This window comes from Clavelina lepadiformis, chromosome 4, assembly GCF_947623445.1.
Source record: "Clavelina lepadiformis chromosome 4, kaClaLepa1.1, whole genome shotgun sequence".
Classification (NCBI taxonomy): Eukaryota; Metazoa; Chordata; class Ascidiacea; order Aplousobranchia; family Clavelinidae; genus Clavelina; species Clavelina lepadiformis.
The window spans coordinates 5,119,386-5,131,710 of NC_135243.1; the positions used below are offsets into that span (position 1 = coordinate 5,119,386).

General features: G+C 36.0%; 2 protein-coding genes across 2 annotated transcripts; both read left to right on the forward strand.

Annotated features, from left to right (window-relative positions):
• Positions 1-282: 282 nt before the first annotated feature.
• LOC143452521 (protein VAC14 homolog) lies at positions 283-9,149 on the forward strand. Its single transcript, XM_076953525.1, has 17 exons — positions 283-503; positions 790-943; positions 2,309-2,476; positions 2,606-2,668; positions 2,839-3,056; positions 3,391-3,497; positions 3,910-4,047; positions 4,341-4,428; positions 4,708-4,831; positions 5,231-5,296; positions 5,417-5,513; positions 5,776-5,908; positions 6,236-6,422; positions 6,991-7,109; positions 7,307-7,386; positions 7,587-7,743; positions 7,994-9,149. The coding sequence occupies exons 1-17, from the start codon at positions 412-414 to the stop codon at positions 8,133-8,135; spliced, it is 2,133 nt and encodes a 710-aa protein (XP_076809640.1). The 5' UTR covers positions 283-411; the 3' UTR covers positions 8,136-9,149.
• A 1,329-nt stretch (positions 9,150-10,478) lies between these two features.
• On the forward strand, positions 10,479-12,195 carry LOC143452522 (uncharacterized). The gene is made up of 4 exons (XM_076953527.1): positions 10,479-11,131; positions 11,289-11,385; positions 11,518-11,657; positions 11,851-12,195. Exons 1-4 carry the CDS (start codon positions 10,607-10,609, stop codon positions 11,977-11,979), a joined length of 891 nt encoding a protein of 296 aa, XP_076809642.1. The 5' UTR covers positions 10,479-10,606; the 3' UTR covers positions 11,980-12,195.
• The last annotated feature ends 130 nt before the right edge of the window (positions 12,196-12,325 follow it).

Consider the following 12,325-nt stretch of genomic DNA (forward strand, 5'->3'; position numbering starts at 1 on the left):
AATCATAGTAACATTTAAAGAACTTGCCAAATTGTTAGAAGTCCAGGAAATTAAAATAATCTTCATATTTTAGTTCTTGTAATTTCACCAAATTTTGCAAGAACGAAAAACAAAAGAATTTTATGATAAATTAGATTCGATACAATAATTAATCAGAAGTTTGTTCTTAAAATAAGACGTTTTGAAACATATCTGCCAACGGAAAATTGGATGTCTATGAAATCGTTTCACCCGATGTACTTGGGCTGTCCCCTAATCCGATCTTTTTATCAGTTTGGAAAATATTGTGGAAGGCACAAAGTTAGGTTTAAAAAAAAGCATTCCCGGCAGCTGGTCTTGATGGAGTAGGCAGTTTTAGATGTGCGGTGTGTTAATCCTTTGTTGTCGTAACTCCGTGGAGCATCAGGCGAAATGACTGCACAAGCTTTAAGCCCATCAATAATTCGAATGCTGCACGATAAATTATATGAAAAGCGAAAAGTTGCAGCTTTGGAGATTGAAAAGTAAGTTTTTTGTCCTTTTTTATTTTCTTTATTTGTTATTCTAGCTAAATCTATCTGGCCTATTCGTAACAGTAATTTTTTCATTACTGTACATTAATGTTATTTTTATTTATTGGTCTAACTGTTCTTATAGATACGATTTGTAAGTTACACAAAGTTTTTGAAATAAGTCATTGGCTACAGTTTAACCTTGACCAGTACTTTCGTTACTCAGTCCTTTATAAAACTGAACCAAATTTTTTACATCTAACCTACGTAACCTCTTCTATATTTTTGGTATTTTAAGGCTTGTTCGAGGATATGCGAATAATGGTAATAATGCAGAAATACAAAGGATAGTTACAATTTTGGCCGGGGAATTTTCACAAGCACAGAATGCGAACAGCAGAAAGGGAGGATTGATTGGTCTGGCTGCGTGTGCTATTGCACTCGGAAACCAGGTTTGACTGAATTGACGATTAAGTTTTTACATTTACCGAATCTACTTTCACACTTATAGACTACTATTTCTGCAAAATAGTCTTGTCTGTATTTTTTGACAGCTGCACACCTGAAATAAATTTCAAAAACACTTTTTGCACACCTGAAATAGATTTCAAAAACACTTTTTGCACACCTTATTTCATATAAGCCTTAATTTGAGATCCAGTGGATTACAAACAAAGTTTGAAACATGAGATTTTCTACTTTAAGTCATTGGAAAATTTAGAAAGCGTAATTAAATTGCATTGCAAACAATTTGCTACTACAATACAACAATTGACCAAATATATGGTAAAAAAAAGTTAAGCGAAATTGAGGCTTCAATGGTGTAAGCCAAGGGTCGGCAACCTACGGCCCGCGGGCCGGATCCGGCCCGCCATGCGAAATCGTCCGGCCCGAGACATATTAATAAGTTATCACAAGAATACGGCTCGCCGTTTCTTATTGAGTTTCAAACTGCAGTGTTAGCACTGTTTGAAAAAATTGTGGTATTGTTACGCCATAAGTACGTCGTACTAGTCTATTGTTACGCCATAAATCTGGTGCGAAGGCGGTAGACTAGTATCTCGAACTAAGTACGAGATACTAGTGAGTACGTGGACGCCAATACCATTCCCGAAAAATTTCAAATGGACCTTCTTGAAATGCAATGCAGTGACGAATTGAAGGCAAAATTTCATACAAAAGGCACATCGCTGCTTAACTTTTACAAAAAGTACGTTCTTGCAAGTGGTCTTTATCCCAGCTTGACCAACAATGCAAAAAAATGGTATCGATGTTTGGTAGCACGTACATATGTGAACAAATGTTTTCAACAATGAAATTCACGAAGAGCAAGCTAAGATCACGCATTTCGGACGCCCATTTAGAAAATGTTCTGGTTCTTGCTTCATCTGACTTGTCACCAGATGTTGAAAAACTTTCACAAAGCAAGCAGCATCAAGTGTCACATTAATGCTGTGTTGTTGAAGTGTGAATACATACCGGTATACTGTATTTTGCTCTTTTTGTGATTGGTATGATTCAGATTGCAGCAATATAGCGTAATATACTGAAGTGAGTGTGAATTATAGTATTAATGAAAATTCCGGCCCGCCAAAGAGTTGTACACTCGACATTTGGCCCGTGACTAGCAAAAGGTTGCCGACCCCTGGTGTAAGCTGTCACGCTAAAATCTGTCTCTGAATGCGTTGGTTATTTTCGAATCTGATGTACTGTTCACACTGGCATTACAAATGTGAGTTACCATTTATGTGAAGTATTGCTGTATATCCATTATATTACATTAAAAGAAAATCTCAAACTTAATTTTGCATCTACAGAATATCCAAGGTTACCTGGAAAGTCTTTTGAAGCCCGTTTTGATCTGTTCTGCTGATCCTGACAGTCGAATGCGATACTTTGCCTGCGAGTCACTTTATAATATTGTGAAGGTGGCCAGAGCTGACACGTTGCCTTATTTCAGTGAACTATTTGACGCTTTAAGCAAGGTGGCTAAATTATTTTGGATATATCCATAGCCTACGATACAGAGACTTGACATTTATTTTATTTGCAACTTTATTACATTTTTTTAGGACTTTATAATTTGACCAATAAACTGCCTTCGTCTGTTTCAGCTTTCGGCAGACCAAGATCCCAATGTTAGAAATGGATCCGATTTACTCGATCGCCTGCTAAAGGTAATAAATTACTGATTTAGATTCTCTTTGAACCTCAAGATGAAGTTTATTTGCTCCGCTTGCTATATTGTTGTTTTTAATTTTTGACCATTACCGATACTTGTTGTCATTTTTTCATTTGTTGTGTTATTCTTAGCAAATGTATCTGAGTATGTGCGTTTTGTTTTCAGGACATTGTTACGGAATCTCGTGTCTTTGACGTAGCCACGTTTGTTGTGCTTCTGCGCGATCGCCTTTACACAAAGAATCAATATACACGAAGGTTTCTTGTACAGTGGCTCACATGTGTGATGTCTATCCCGGAAACTGATATTCTTGCATTTTTGCCGGAGTTTTTGGACGCTCTCTTTCCAATCCTTGACGATTCAAGCAAAGAAATACGTACCATGTAATGAAATGTGATACTTCTTGTAATTAGGGCTGTGGTGTTAGTGGGGACTCACATTCCACAAGACTAAAATTTTGTAATTTACTTTTGTACAGTTAAGTAGAACAGGTGTATACACACTTCACAAAGTGCAAATATGTTCCACGGTGGATTAAGTTTTACCAATATAGTCCAACCACAGTTTAACAATCATTTACCCTGATATATAGGAATTTGTGAAAGATAATTTTCTATGTGTATCCTATATATACATAAAACTGTTTTATACACAGTATCTAAAAGTATGAAAAAGTGCAGATTGTTTAAAACACTAAACACAGTGTTAATGTGACAGGTGTCAATCCACTCTTGGTGAGTTTCTTTCTCGCATTGAGAAGAATCCGGAAAAAGTTGACTTTAACAGTTTGGTCAACATTGTGGTTACTCATTCGCAATCAACAGGTAAAATGAATGAGATGATAAATATAATAAAAGGTGAGGTAAAAAACGTTTTGTATCGAATTTACGATCATATTAGCAATGTTTTAAAAGCTATTTATGACGATAATAATATTCATATACTGGTATAATAATATTACAAACGTATTCTATTTAAAATCGTTTTGAGTCGAATTTCTGATGTTACACATATACATATAAATACGTTGAATGTTTTAATGCTTGTTTACATTTTCACTGAAATTCATTTGAACATTTCTTGACTTATAAATACCCACAACCTAACATTTTCCTTCAAAGAGAATTTGAGTTATAGTGTGTTATATGTTAATATGTGCTATGGTATTGCTACCAACTCTGAGTGATAAGAATGTTATCAAAGAGGCAGCTCCAATAATACTGGAAAATATTGCAGATGCATTGATTAAGGAAACAGCATTACTGTGGGTTTATCGTCTCGTTATATTGGCCGGCTCTGTCATCCTTGGTTACACGTCAGGAATATTGGGTGCTATTCTCCCAACGTTAGCATATGAAGAATCAACAATTAAAAATATCCTTTTTTGATTTTAGCATATTCTTGTTTTATTATTCTTCATCTTGTGCATTTCTTGACGCTTAAACTAAGGTTTTATTAGTGCACATCACTAGCAATTTAAATCAATTTCCAATAAATTATGTAAATTTCCCAGCTTTTTGTGTTGCTTGATAATTAGTAGTTTAAAGTGGTCACATCAATGGTCTATTTTGATAGACTAAAATTATTGGCTTAGTGTTTAACTTGTGAGTTGTGACGTTTTGGCAAAAGATTCAATTCCTGGCTTTAATTCCTTAATAATTTGACACATGTTCGTGAAACTGCCAAGCGGGCCAACCAAGCTCTTATGAATCTCATAACACACGATTATGATAAGAAAGAGGATAACAATAAGAGGTATAGAATCAATGTGATTCAAACCTTATTGCATTTTACAGTAAAATGTGAAATACTATGGTTGTTTTTGCTGGTACTAAATAAAGTTAAGAAAGTTTATGAAGAAGTTACTATTATTGATGCCCATGCTAAACTGTTGATTGTTTTTTGTTTTTGACTTTTTTGTTTTTGTTTCAAGATTGATTGATTAATACTGGTCAATGAAAAGGTTCTTAATTTATTTTAGTCAGTTCTTTTTCCTAAACCCTTACATTTATACGTTTTCTTGATTTTATTAAGCTCTCTGCTGCCTCTGGTAGAAATGGTGGAAGTGTTTTCCAGTCATCTTCGCCACAAATCAACGTCAACAAAGTGTGCCGTGATTCGATGGATTACTCACTTGCTTGTGCAAACTCCTTATAGCGTGAGTTGTAGAAATATGTCAGTTGTAAAAAGTACAAATTAATTATGGGTATTTACGTGATGATTTGAGTGTTGAGATAGTTTATATTGCTGTTAACATCTTAAAATTAAATTAATTGCTCTTAGGTTGAACAAGATTTGTTTTGGTAGACTTAATACAAGTTTTCAATATCATAAGAAAAATTTGGTACCGTATGTAAATCATCGTAAAATTATTGAAAAAATTATCTGTACATAAATACTTTGAATCGGAATGTGTTATTTCATTTTTCTAAACTAAATATACCATTATGATAACTTCACCTTCCACTGTTAAGATAAGCTAACAATTACTTATCAAAGAACATCTGCACGATATGAATTGGGAACTTAGTTTTGAAAATTCTTAATAATTTCTTAGATATTCGAACATATCGAGAAAATTTTTCCTGCAGTGATGAAAATGTTAGCTGATCCGGCCGATGACGTGAGTTTTATAACTTAATCGGAAACTTATATCGCTTGGTTTGAGTGTGTTTTCTTTAATTGTTATAATGTTTAATTTTTGCAAATTTCTGCTTTCATGATTAGTCATTAAATTGTACAGGTTGTAATTTTAACGCTTGAATGCCTCTCGGAGATAGCGTCCTCCCCGGCTGGCCCACCAATGGAAAGAAAGATGTCGGTAGCAAGCAGAGTCTCCGGTACGTGCGAGACGTGCATTGTGTACAGGATATGAAAATTCTTGTATTTTAAATTTCATTTTGAGATAACAGGGTCACAAAAACCTGGGTTAACCAGTGTTTAAAAGACCTTTGAGTTTTCACATTTAAGTAAGTGCAACTGCTTTCTGATCTATCTCAGATTCGAGAATTGTTTTGATTACAAACATCGCTTGCCATGTTGTATATTTTATACATAAGAATTAATGATATCGAAGTAAGACATAAACATCATATTTTCTAGTTCTATCGTCACCCCATGGGTCAAACCAGCCACTTGTTCTCAACACATACTTCAATAAATTTATAAGCCATCTGATTCATATGTTTCGTACCGACGTTAATCTTTTAGAAGCTCGAAGTTCGTTTATCATCAGGTGAGCAACATGCTTTGCAATGCAGTTGTCTTATCAACGTAAACAAATTTCTTTGTGAAGTGTTGTGTGTGTTGTTCCGTACGTAACTAATTGGCTCTCTTGCTTTTCTTAGTAATGTATTTTTGGCTGCAAATTGCATGCAATGATCCCTTGGTTTATTTTTCCTTACTATTTTACCCACAGGCAAATACTGCAGAGTGGAGAATATAGTGTTAAAAAGTAAACTGATGGTTATGGTCAACACGTTACTCCTATATCCTTAACTACACCAGTTAAACTTATTGACTTAGCCTTAAAACACGTTATATCTAAGAGATACTTTTCCAGGCAGCTATGCACAGTGTTGAACGCAGAGAATGTCTTCCGAGCGATCGGTGAAGCGCTTGATCAAGGCAAGGAGGCGGAGGAAGATCCTCGTTTTTGCTCCCACGCTGTGAAGAAGTTGAACAGCATCCTCATCACTTCGACCGAACTCGAAGAACTCCGCGAGACGTTGAAGAATGACATATGCCAGGTGATGTTTTAATCGAGTTAAATCAATGCTCTTCAAACTTTTTAGGGTCAGGGAAGCTGTGGTATACTTTTTGAAATGTTATGGAACCCCCTTTAATAAAAGGTTTAAAAAACAAGTTGAAACAAGTATGAAAAGCAAAATTTGTAAATACAGTACCTCACAAAGTCACGTTATCAGCTTTTTATAACTATCCATTAACCAGGCGATGTTTTAGTTGAGTTAAGCGCAATAATAATTTGGCGATATGTGAAAATGGAAAAATTAAATTGCAATGGCTTAATGCTGTGCTCAGGCAAATTTTGAGGCCATTTGAGTTATTGAAATTTTTAAGTGAAGTGAAGTTGAGTTAATGAGATTCTACTGTGAAACTATTGACTTATTTTCAAAACATTAAATCAATGAAAGTGAAAAAACAAACTTCAAACACAAAAACAAACTTTAATAGTCACATTTAGGCCCTAAGAAGGACATAATATAATTGTACTGCTTATATCATTCATATTTCCTGCCAAAAAAGCTGATAATTCCATCAGGAATTACTTGAGTAACACTTTTGATATAATTACAGGAAAACAGTCAGTTATTTTGCTGTTTATACAAAAGTTGGTGCCACAACCCAGTTGCATCCGTTACACTCTGTTTGCTCACGCAAAACTACAGACACTGTTGCCGCTTGTTTCACAAGTTGTATCCTTTTCACGCATCTAGGTGCAAAGTTTCTGTTAGAGTAAATTAATCCTAGGAACCAGATAGTCCTTTGCTGTTTTATATTCATCAGTTGAATATGATTCAAATATTGTATTAAATTACTCTCTGCTTTCAAGTATAATTTGCTATGGAAAGTGACACCTCATAGATTTCCTTAACAAGTATTTTTCACAAAGTTCTGATTTTAACCTTGACGTTGAACTTCTCATTGAACTTGACAAACTAGTTCACTTGCTTGAGTCGCCAATATTTGCATGTAAGTGCTTTTGCTGTGTTTGATATACTGTAGTAGTATAACATAATCCATTGTTATATTTAAAGACTTCTACCTAACTATAGTTTAGTGCTATTTTGTAACTAACTTTTCTAGTTTTTGGTTAACTAAAGACATTTAAACAGCTACCCGTTAAATTTGCTACATGTTCAATCCATGTTCCACTTTTTCGTTTCTTTCAGATTTAAGGCTGCAACTTTTAGAAGTTCCTTGCCGGCAATTTCTCATAAAATCTCTTTACTCCTTGCTCATGCTTCTTCCACAAAGCAGGTCATTTGACACCCTGCATCAACGTTTGAACTGTGTGCCTAGCAGTCATCTGCTGCCACCCCTACCAGGGTAAGACGTCTTGATCGTTACTTCTCACAAACGTATTTTTATTGTAGAGCTATTGAGTTCTGATTTTTTTTCTTCTGTTACAGGATAATGTTACTTGTAATGTAACAAAAGCGGTCATATTAAAGGATATATTTAAAAATGTTATAATATTACAACAAAAAATGGTATAAGTATGTAACAAGGCAAAATACATTGCTATTAACTAACTTGTGAGACAACCTCTAATCCATTAATATGTCTTTTTGAACAGGGAAAATGCTGTACCTCATGAGGGGAACCACCTCAAAGAGGTCAATTTCGACGAATTATTTGATCATTTCGTCCAAGTCCAAACCAAGCACGCCGCGTTTAAACGAACTAAAAGAATCCAGGCGACTTCATCTTCAATCTGAAGTTAAAAGTTCGTCAAATTGCACCTTTCTGCCTTTAAAGTATGATGTTTTGTGGATCCAGTGCATTCAATTTAAATGTCATAATATTGCTTGAAACCTATTTTTGTCGAACATTGTTAGATGTTGTTTATTCATACACTTAACTGTTATAAGTCTCAATTATTGAATTTTTTGCAAAATTTTCTTAGGAAATCTAGACGTTGTTTGTTGTTGATAGTTTCTCCAACCATTTAATTTACCTGCTTCATTTTTTTAAATAATATACTAAGAATTTATGTGAAGCCTGTTCTTGCTTAAATAAAGCGTTTTAGTTTGTGCACTGCAGTAAATGGTTTCTGTGCTTGATAGTTATTCTGTTATAAGCCATTAATGGTATAATAATGCCATTTTTAAATCATTAATTTTTACCAGCTGCCTACAATATGATAACAGCAGGAACGTATTAACATATCAAATACGTATGAAGATATTGACTGGTCTAATTGACTTTTTTATTGGTTGTTTAGTGATTATTCACCAAAAACTGAGTATTTTGTTTGAAAAATTAGATGTTAAATGTTATCCCACCTCAGGCTTATAATTCAGGGTATAATTTGTTGTATACGGTTTTGCATTTGTCGTGTTGTGTCTGTATCGTCCTGTTATTGTGGTTTCTGTGCTGCCAGTACTACTCCAGTAAACCTAGGTCCTAGGTTTTCAATCTGTAAGTGGTTCACGTTTGTTTTGCTCGTTTGTAATCCAAGCATCTGTAGCAAAATCTCCCTCTTTCTGAGGGAGTAGAAATTTTTTCCTTAACGTTTTTATGTCGTAAATAGCGGTGCTGTGTCTTGTAACTGGCTTCCTTAGCAAATTCCCCGAATATGAGAGGAAAAATTCATTGTTTTTCGGCTCTACTACTATTTAATTGCGAAATAATGCAGTGAATTCAAATCAAAATAATTCTTTGCAAGCGTTGTCGTTGTTGTGAAATATCCACTATACTTACGTGCAATAAATAGGCAAGATTGTTTCTCATCTGTCAGTGTGTTGTTAATTTGATGTTGGGAACTGTTAGCATTTTAACTTTGCATTTTGGGAACTGTTAGCATTTTAACAACTGTAAGCAATTTACTCGCCGTTTGTTGGCGTTCTCAAATATTTTTAACCAACTAACAATTGTTAATAATTAATTAAAGCACTAAGTGCTCGGGTGATCTCACTGGTACTCGGGACAAACTGAATGACTCAGTTAATATCACTCTCACACTTTGCACCTTAAAATCAATATTAGCTCCTAAAGTCAAACACAAGGACCATTTCACTCTTATTAAAATTCTACAAAGGCAAAAGTCTTTAGGTGTAAGCTTGGACTACAAAGAAGATAATAATCCGCCCAAGTGTTTTTCAACTTATTGTGACTGTCACAAAAGATCGACCGGTAGGAAAACACTTGGGATATTCAGTTGGGTGTTGAAGTTATCCGCGTGAAATGACTACAGGCCACGTTACGGTCAGTGAAGCCAGTGAAACAATTACAAGCCAGGACTTCGTTGACCGACATTCAATCAATCTAAAAAGTAGCTGAAACCCCGATTGACGACAACATCGGGTTATTTGATCTTCAGCCAGTGGACGACTTTGTTTCTTTTACCGCTTTGTTATCGGCGACCGGGCCCATTCAAACAATTGAATAATTTCTTCGAACCACTAGACAAGCGTGCCCTATGGAATAACGACAATGAAGATAATGTCTCATATCTAAGCAAACGCTAACAAGAAGACAGGAAGGTTCAGATAACATTTCGGTTGTATTTCTGGTATTTAATTGATTGTTAACATAGTCGAGATCACGCAGTTATTTCAATAGCAAACAATGAAAATTGTTAACCAAGTTTAGCGACGAACAGTCGGCTTACGACAATGCACATAGATACATGATAAACATGACGCTATGTTGTGCTTGCAGACGCATGCCTGGTGTGTTTTAAGAGTTTTTTTTAAAGCGTAGATGTAATTCTAGCCTATACACACAGTCGTTCGTTAACGTTTTTCTGCCCAGGAAGTTAGATAGCTGTGCGTTTGTCGGAATCTACAACGTTACGGGTTTTAAGTGTTTTCTTAGACATTACATTAATAGACATCAAGGGAGATTGCAAGGAGGCCTGAGGTAGGTCATAATCGTTCGTGTTTGCTTCTGCTGATAAACAAAATTGATTGAACGACGCGATTTTCTTTTTATTAGCCGTGTATACCGCAAACCACGACGATACGGAAGAAATAGCAACGCAAAACGCTTTTTGATTTCAGCCAACCGCAGCCTATATCCTTTGTTACTTAATCTCGTCGTAGCCGAATTACCGACTTGTTTTGTTTTGGCTCCACAGAAATTATTCTTATTTGCTTTGTTTGTTTAAGTTGTTGTCAAATTTTCCATGGACGTTTCACCACAAATATCTTAGGCGTCAAAAGTTGAGAACTTAAGAGGTTTTGACATGGCAACGTTAAGTTCTTCCTCGGCGGTAAGTTCAAATCCATCTCTACCCAACTTTGACCTTTTCGCGAAATTAAGATTCGAATCGGAGAAGTCAAGCTTCTTACGCCGAAGTCAGCTTTTCAAACTGCCAGAAAAGGCTCCCACTTATGACGTATGGAAACTTCAGCCCCCGAATTTCAACCCCCAAGTTTTCGAACCCGCTCCAGTGGAACGAAACTCAAAGGAGGCGGTGAAACCCTGGATCTACGACCAGTACACATCTTACACTGTGGGTAGCGCCCCCAACGCCAGAGAAAGGAGGCGAAACGACAAACGAAAAATGGATTTTTTCAATGAACTGGAAAAGGCAGCAGCTGAAAAGCAGCAGAGAGCTCAAACCTGTGGCGATTTCCGGTCAAGATCGGATGCAATGAGACTACGGTTCAAGATACCTGATCCTCATCAAACCAGAGTGGATTTTGTGAGGAGAGGGATGTACAAGCCGGGAGTTTATGAAATGCCGCAGCCTCATGACTTCAGACAAGTAAGTTGAAAGTGTTGTCGGCTGCTGATTTCGACGTGACGTGAAAAAATTTGCGAAGTTTTTGCTTTGTGACTGTCTGTTTTGGTTTTAATTTTTTAAATGTATTGTGATAGCATGCAACTAGTATGTTTTTTTACGAGAAATCGTGTCATTTCAGTACCCTCCCTTGAAATCACTGGGTCTTCCGGAATTCATCACAGATTACGAGCACGACTGTCTGGGCTTGAAATGTAAAACTGCTGGCTTAAGTACACGTAAGTTATTGTTAACATTACCATTTTAGACTTGCGTTATACATGTTACATTTGCATATTACTTACACTTGATAACGCTATAGAATGAAGGTGTTTGTAAAACGACTTCTTCGATTTGCATTACTTTTTCAGTAAATGGTCCCCAAGCGTATGTTTTGAGACAAGTCGAAGTCCGAAAGAAGTCGGAATATGAAATGTCTCGTCCTCTGAAATGGGACAAGCAACTCGTTCTTCCGAAAGTCCACTTCCCTAATAAGATTGCCGCATATACGGTGAGCCATGACGTCTAAAAATGTTTCTAAAATGCTTGTCACGAATCGAATGCTTGTGAAGGGTCTTTGTTGGTTAACACAGCAGCGTATAGTAGGTCTAAGAGATATTGTTCTGTTATACAGATTTCTCTACAGAGAACTTGCAGATGTTGCGCTAAAATTAAGTTAAACCGGTGCCTTTTGTTACTTTCAGCGGCATCGACGAACTGACCGCTCGGCGAGAAGCGCGTATTTGGAGCGGGCCGAGTCGATGATGGAAAAAAGGAGGAAAGAAGTCGAAGAATTTCAACGAACGAGGTTATCAAAATTTGAAGAAAGCTAGCAAACGAGCTTTTCACTTGCATTTTGTAAAATATTTAGTGTGAAGCCAGTTCCAGCAGCTCATTGACCTGCCTTCTGCGTTTTGGTTATGAACGGTTGACACTGTTGATGGCATTGCTGTTTGTTGTGTTGAAATCTTTTCATACTCTACCAGTGATATCAGTCAAGTATTGCGCATAATAATATTTTAAAGTTCATAATACACTTTGTTATTTTAGTACTTTCGTGAAAAAAAGGCGGCAAACTGTGAACAGCCTTGGATGATTTCCGTAAAGTATCATCTTTTTACAAAACTCCTAAAATGAACGTAATCTTTGTTTTTAGAGTAGGTTTGTTCCAGCGCGCTG

What these genes read in the sequence shown, in the direction of transcription:
- LOC143452521 (XM_076953525.1), top strand. Translation starts at nt 412, where the DNA reads ATGACTGCACAAGCTTTAAGCCCATCAATAATTCGAATGCTGCACGAT. An exon ending in CGAAGTTCGTTTATCATCAG is followed by an intron (nt 5,909 to 6,235) that starts GTGAGCAACATG and finishes ATACTTTTCCAG; the next exon opens with GCAGCTATGCACAGTGTTGA. An exon ending in TGCCGCTTGTTTCACAAGTT is followed by an intron (nt 7,110 to 7,306) that starts GTATCCTTTTCA and finishes TTTTTCACAAAG; the next exon opens with TTCTGATTTTAACCTTGACG.
- LOC143452522 (XM_076953527.1), top strand. Translation starts at nt 10,607, where the DNA reads ATGGCAACGTTAAGTTCTTCCTCGGCGGTAAGTTCAAATCCATCTCTA. An exon ending in AGCCTCATGACTTCAGACAA is followed by an intron (nt 11,132 to 11,288) that starts GTAAGTTGAAAG and finishes GTGTCATTTCAG; the next exon opens with TACCCTCCCTTGAAATCACT. An exon ending in ATAAGATTGCCGCATATACG is followed by an intron (nt 11,658 to 11,850) that starts GTGAGCCATGAC and finishes TGTTACTTTCAG; the next exon opens with CGGCATCGACGAACTGACCG.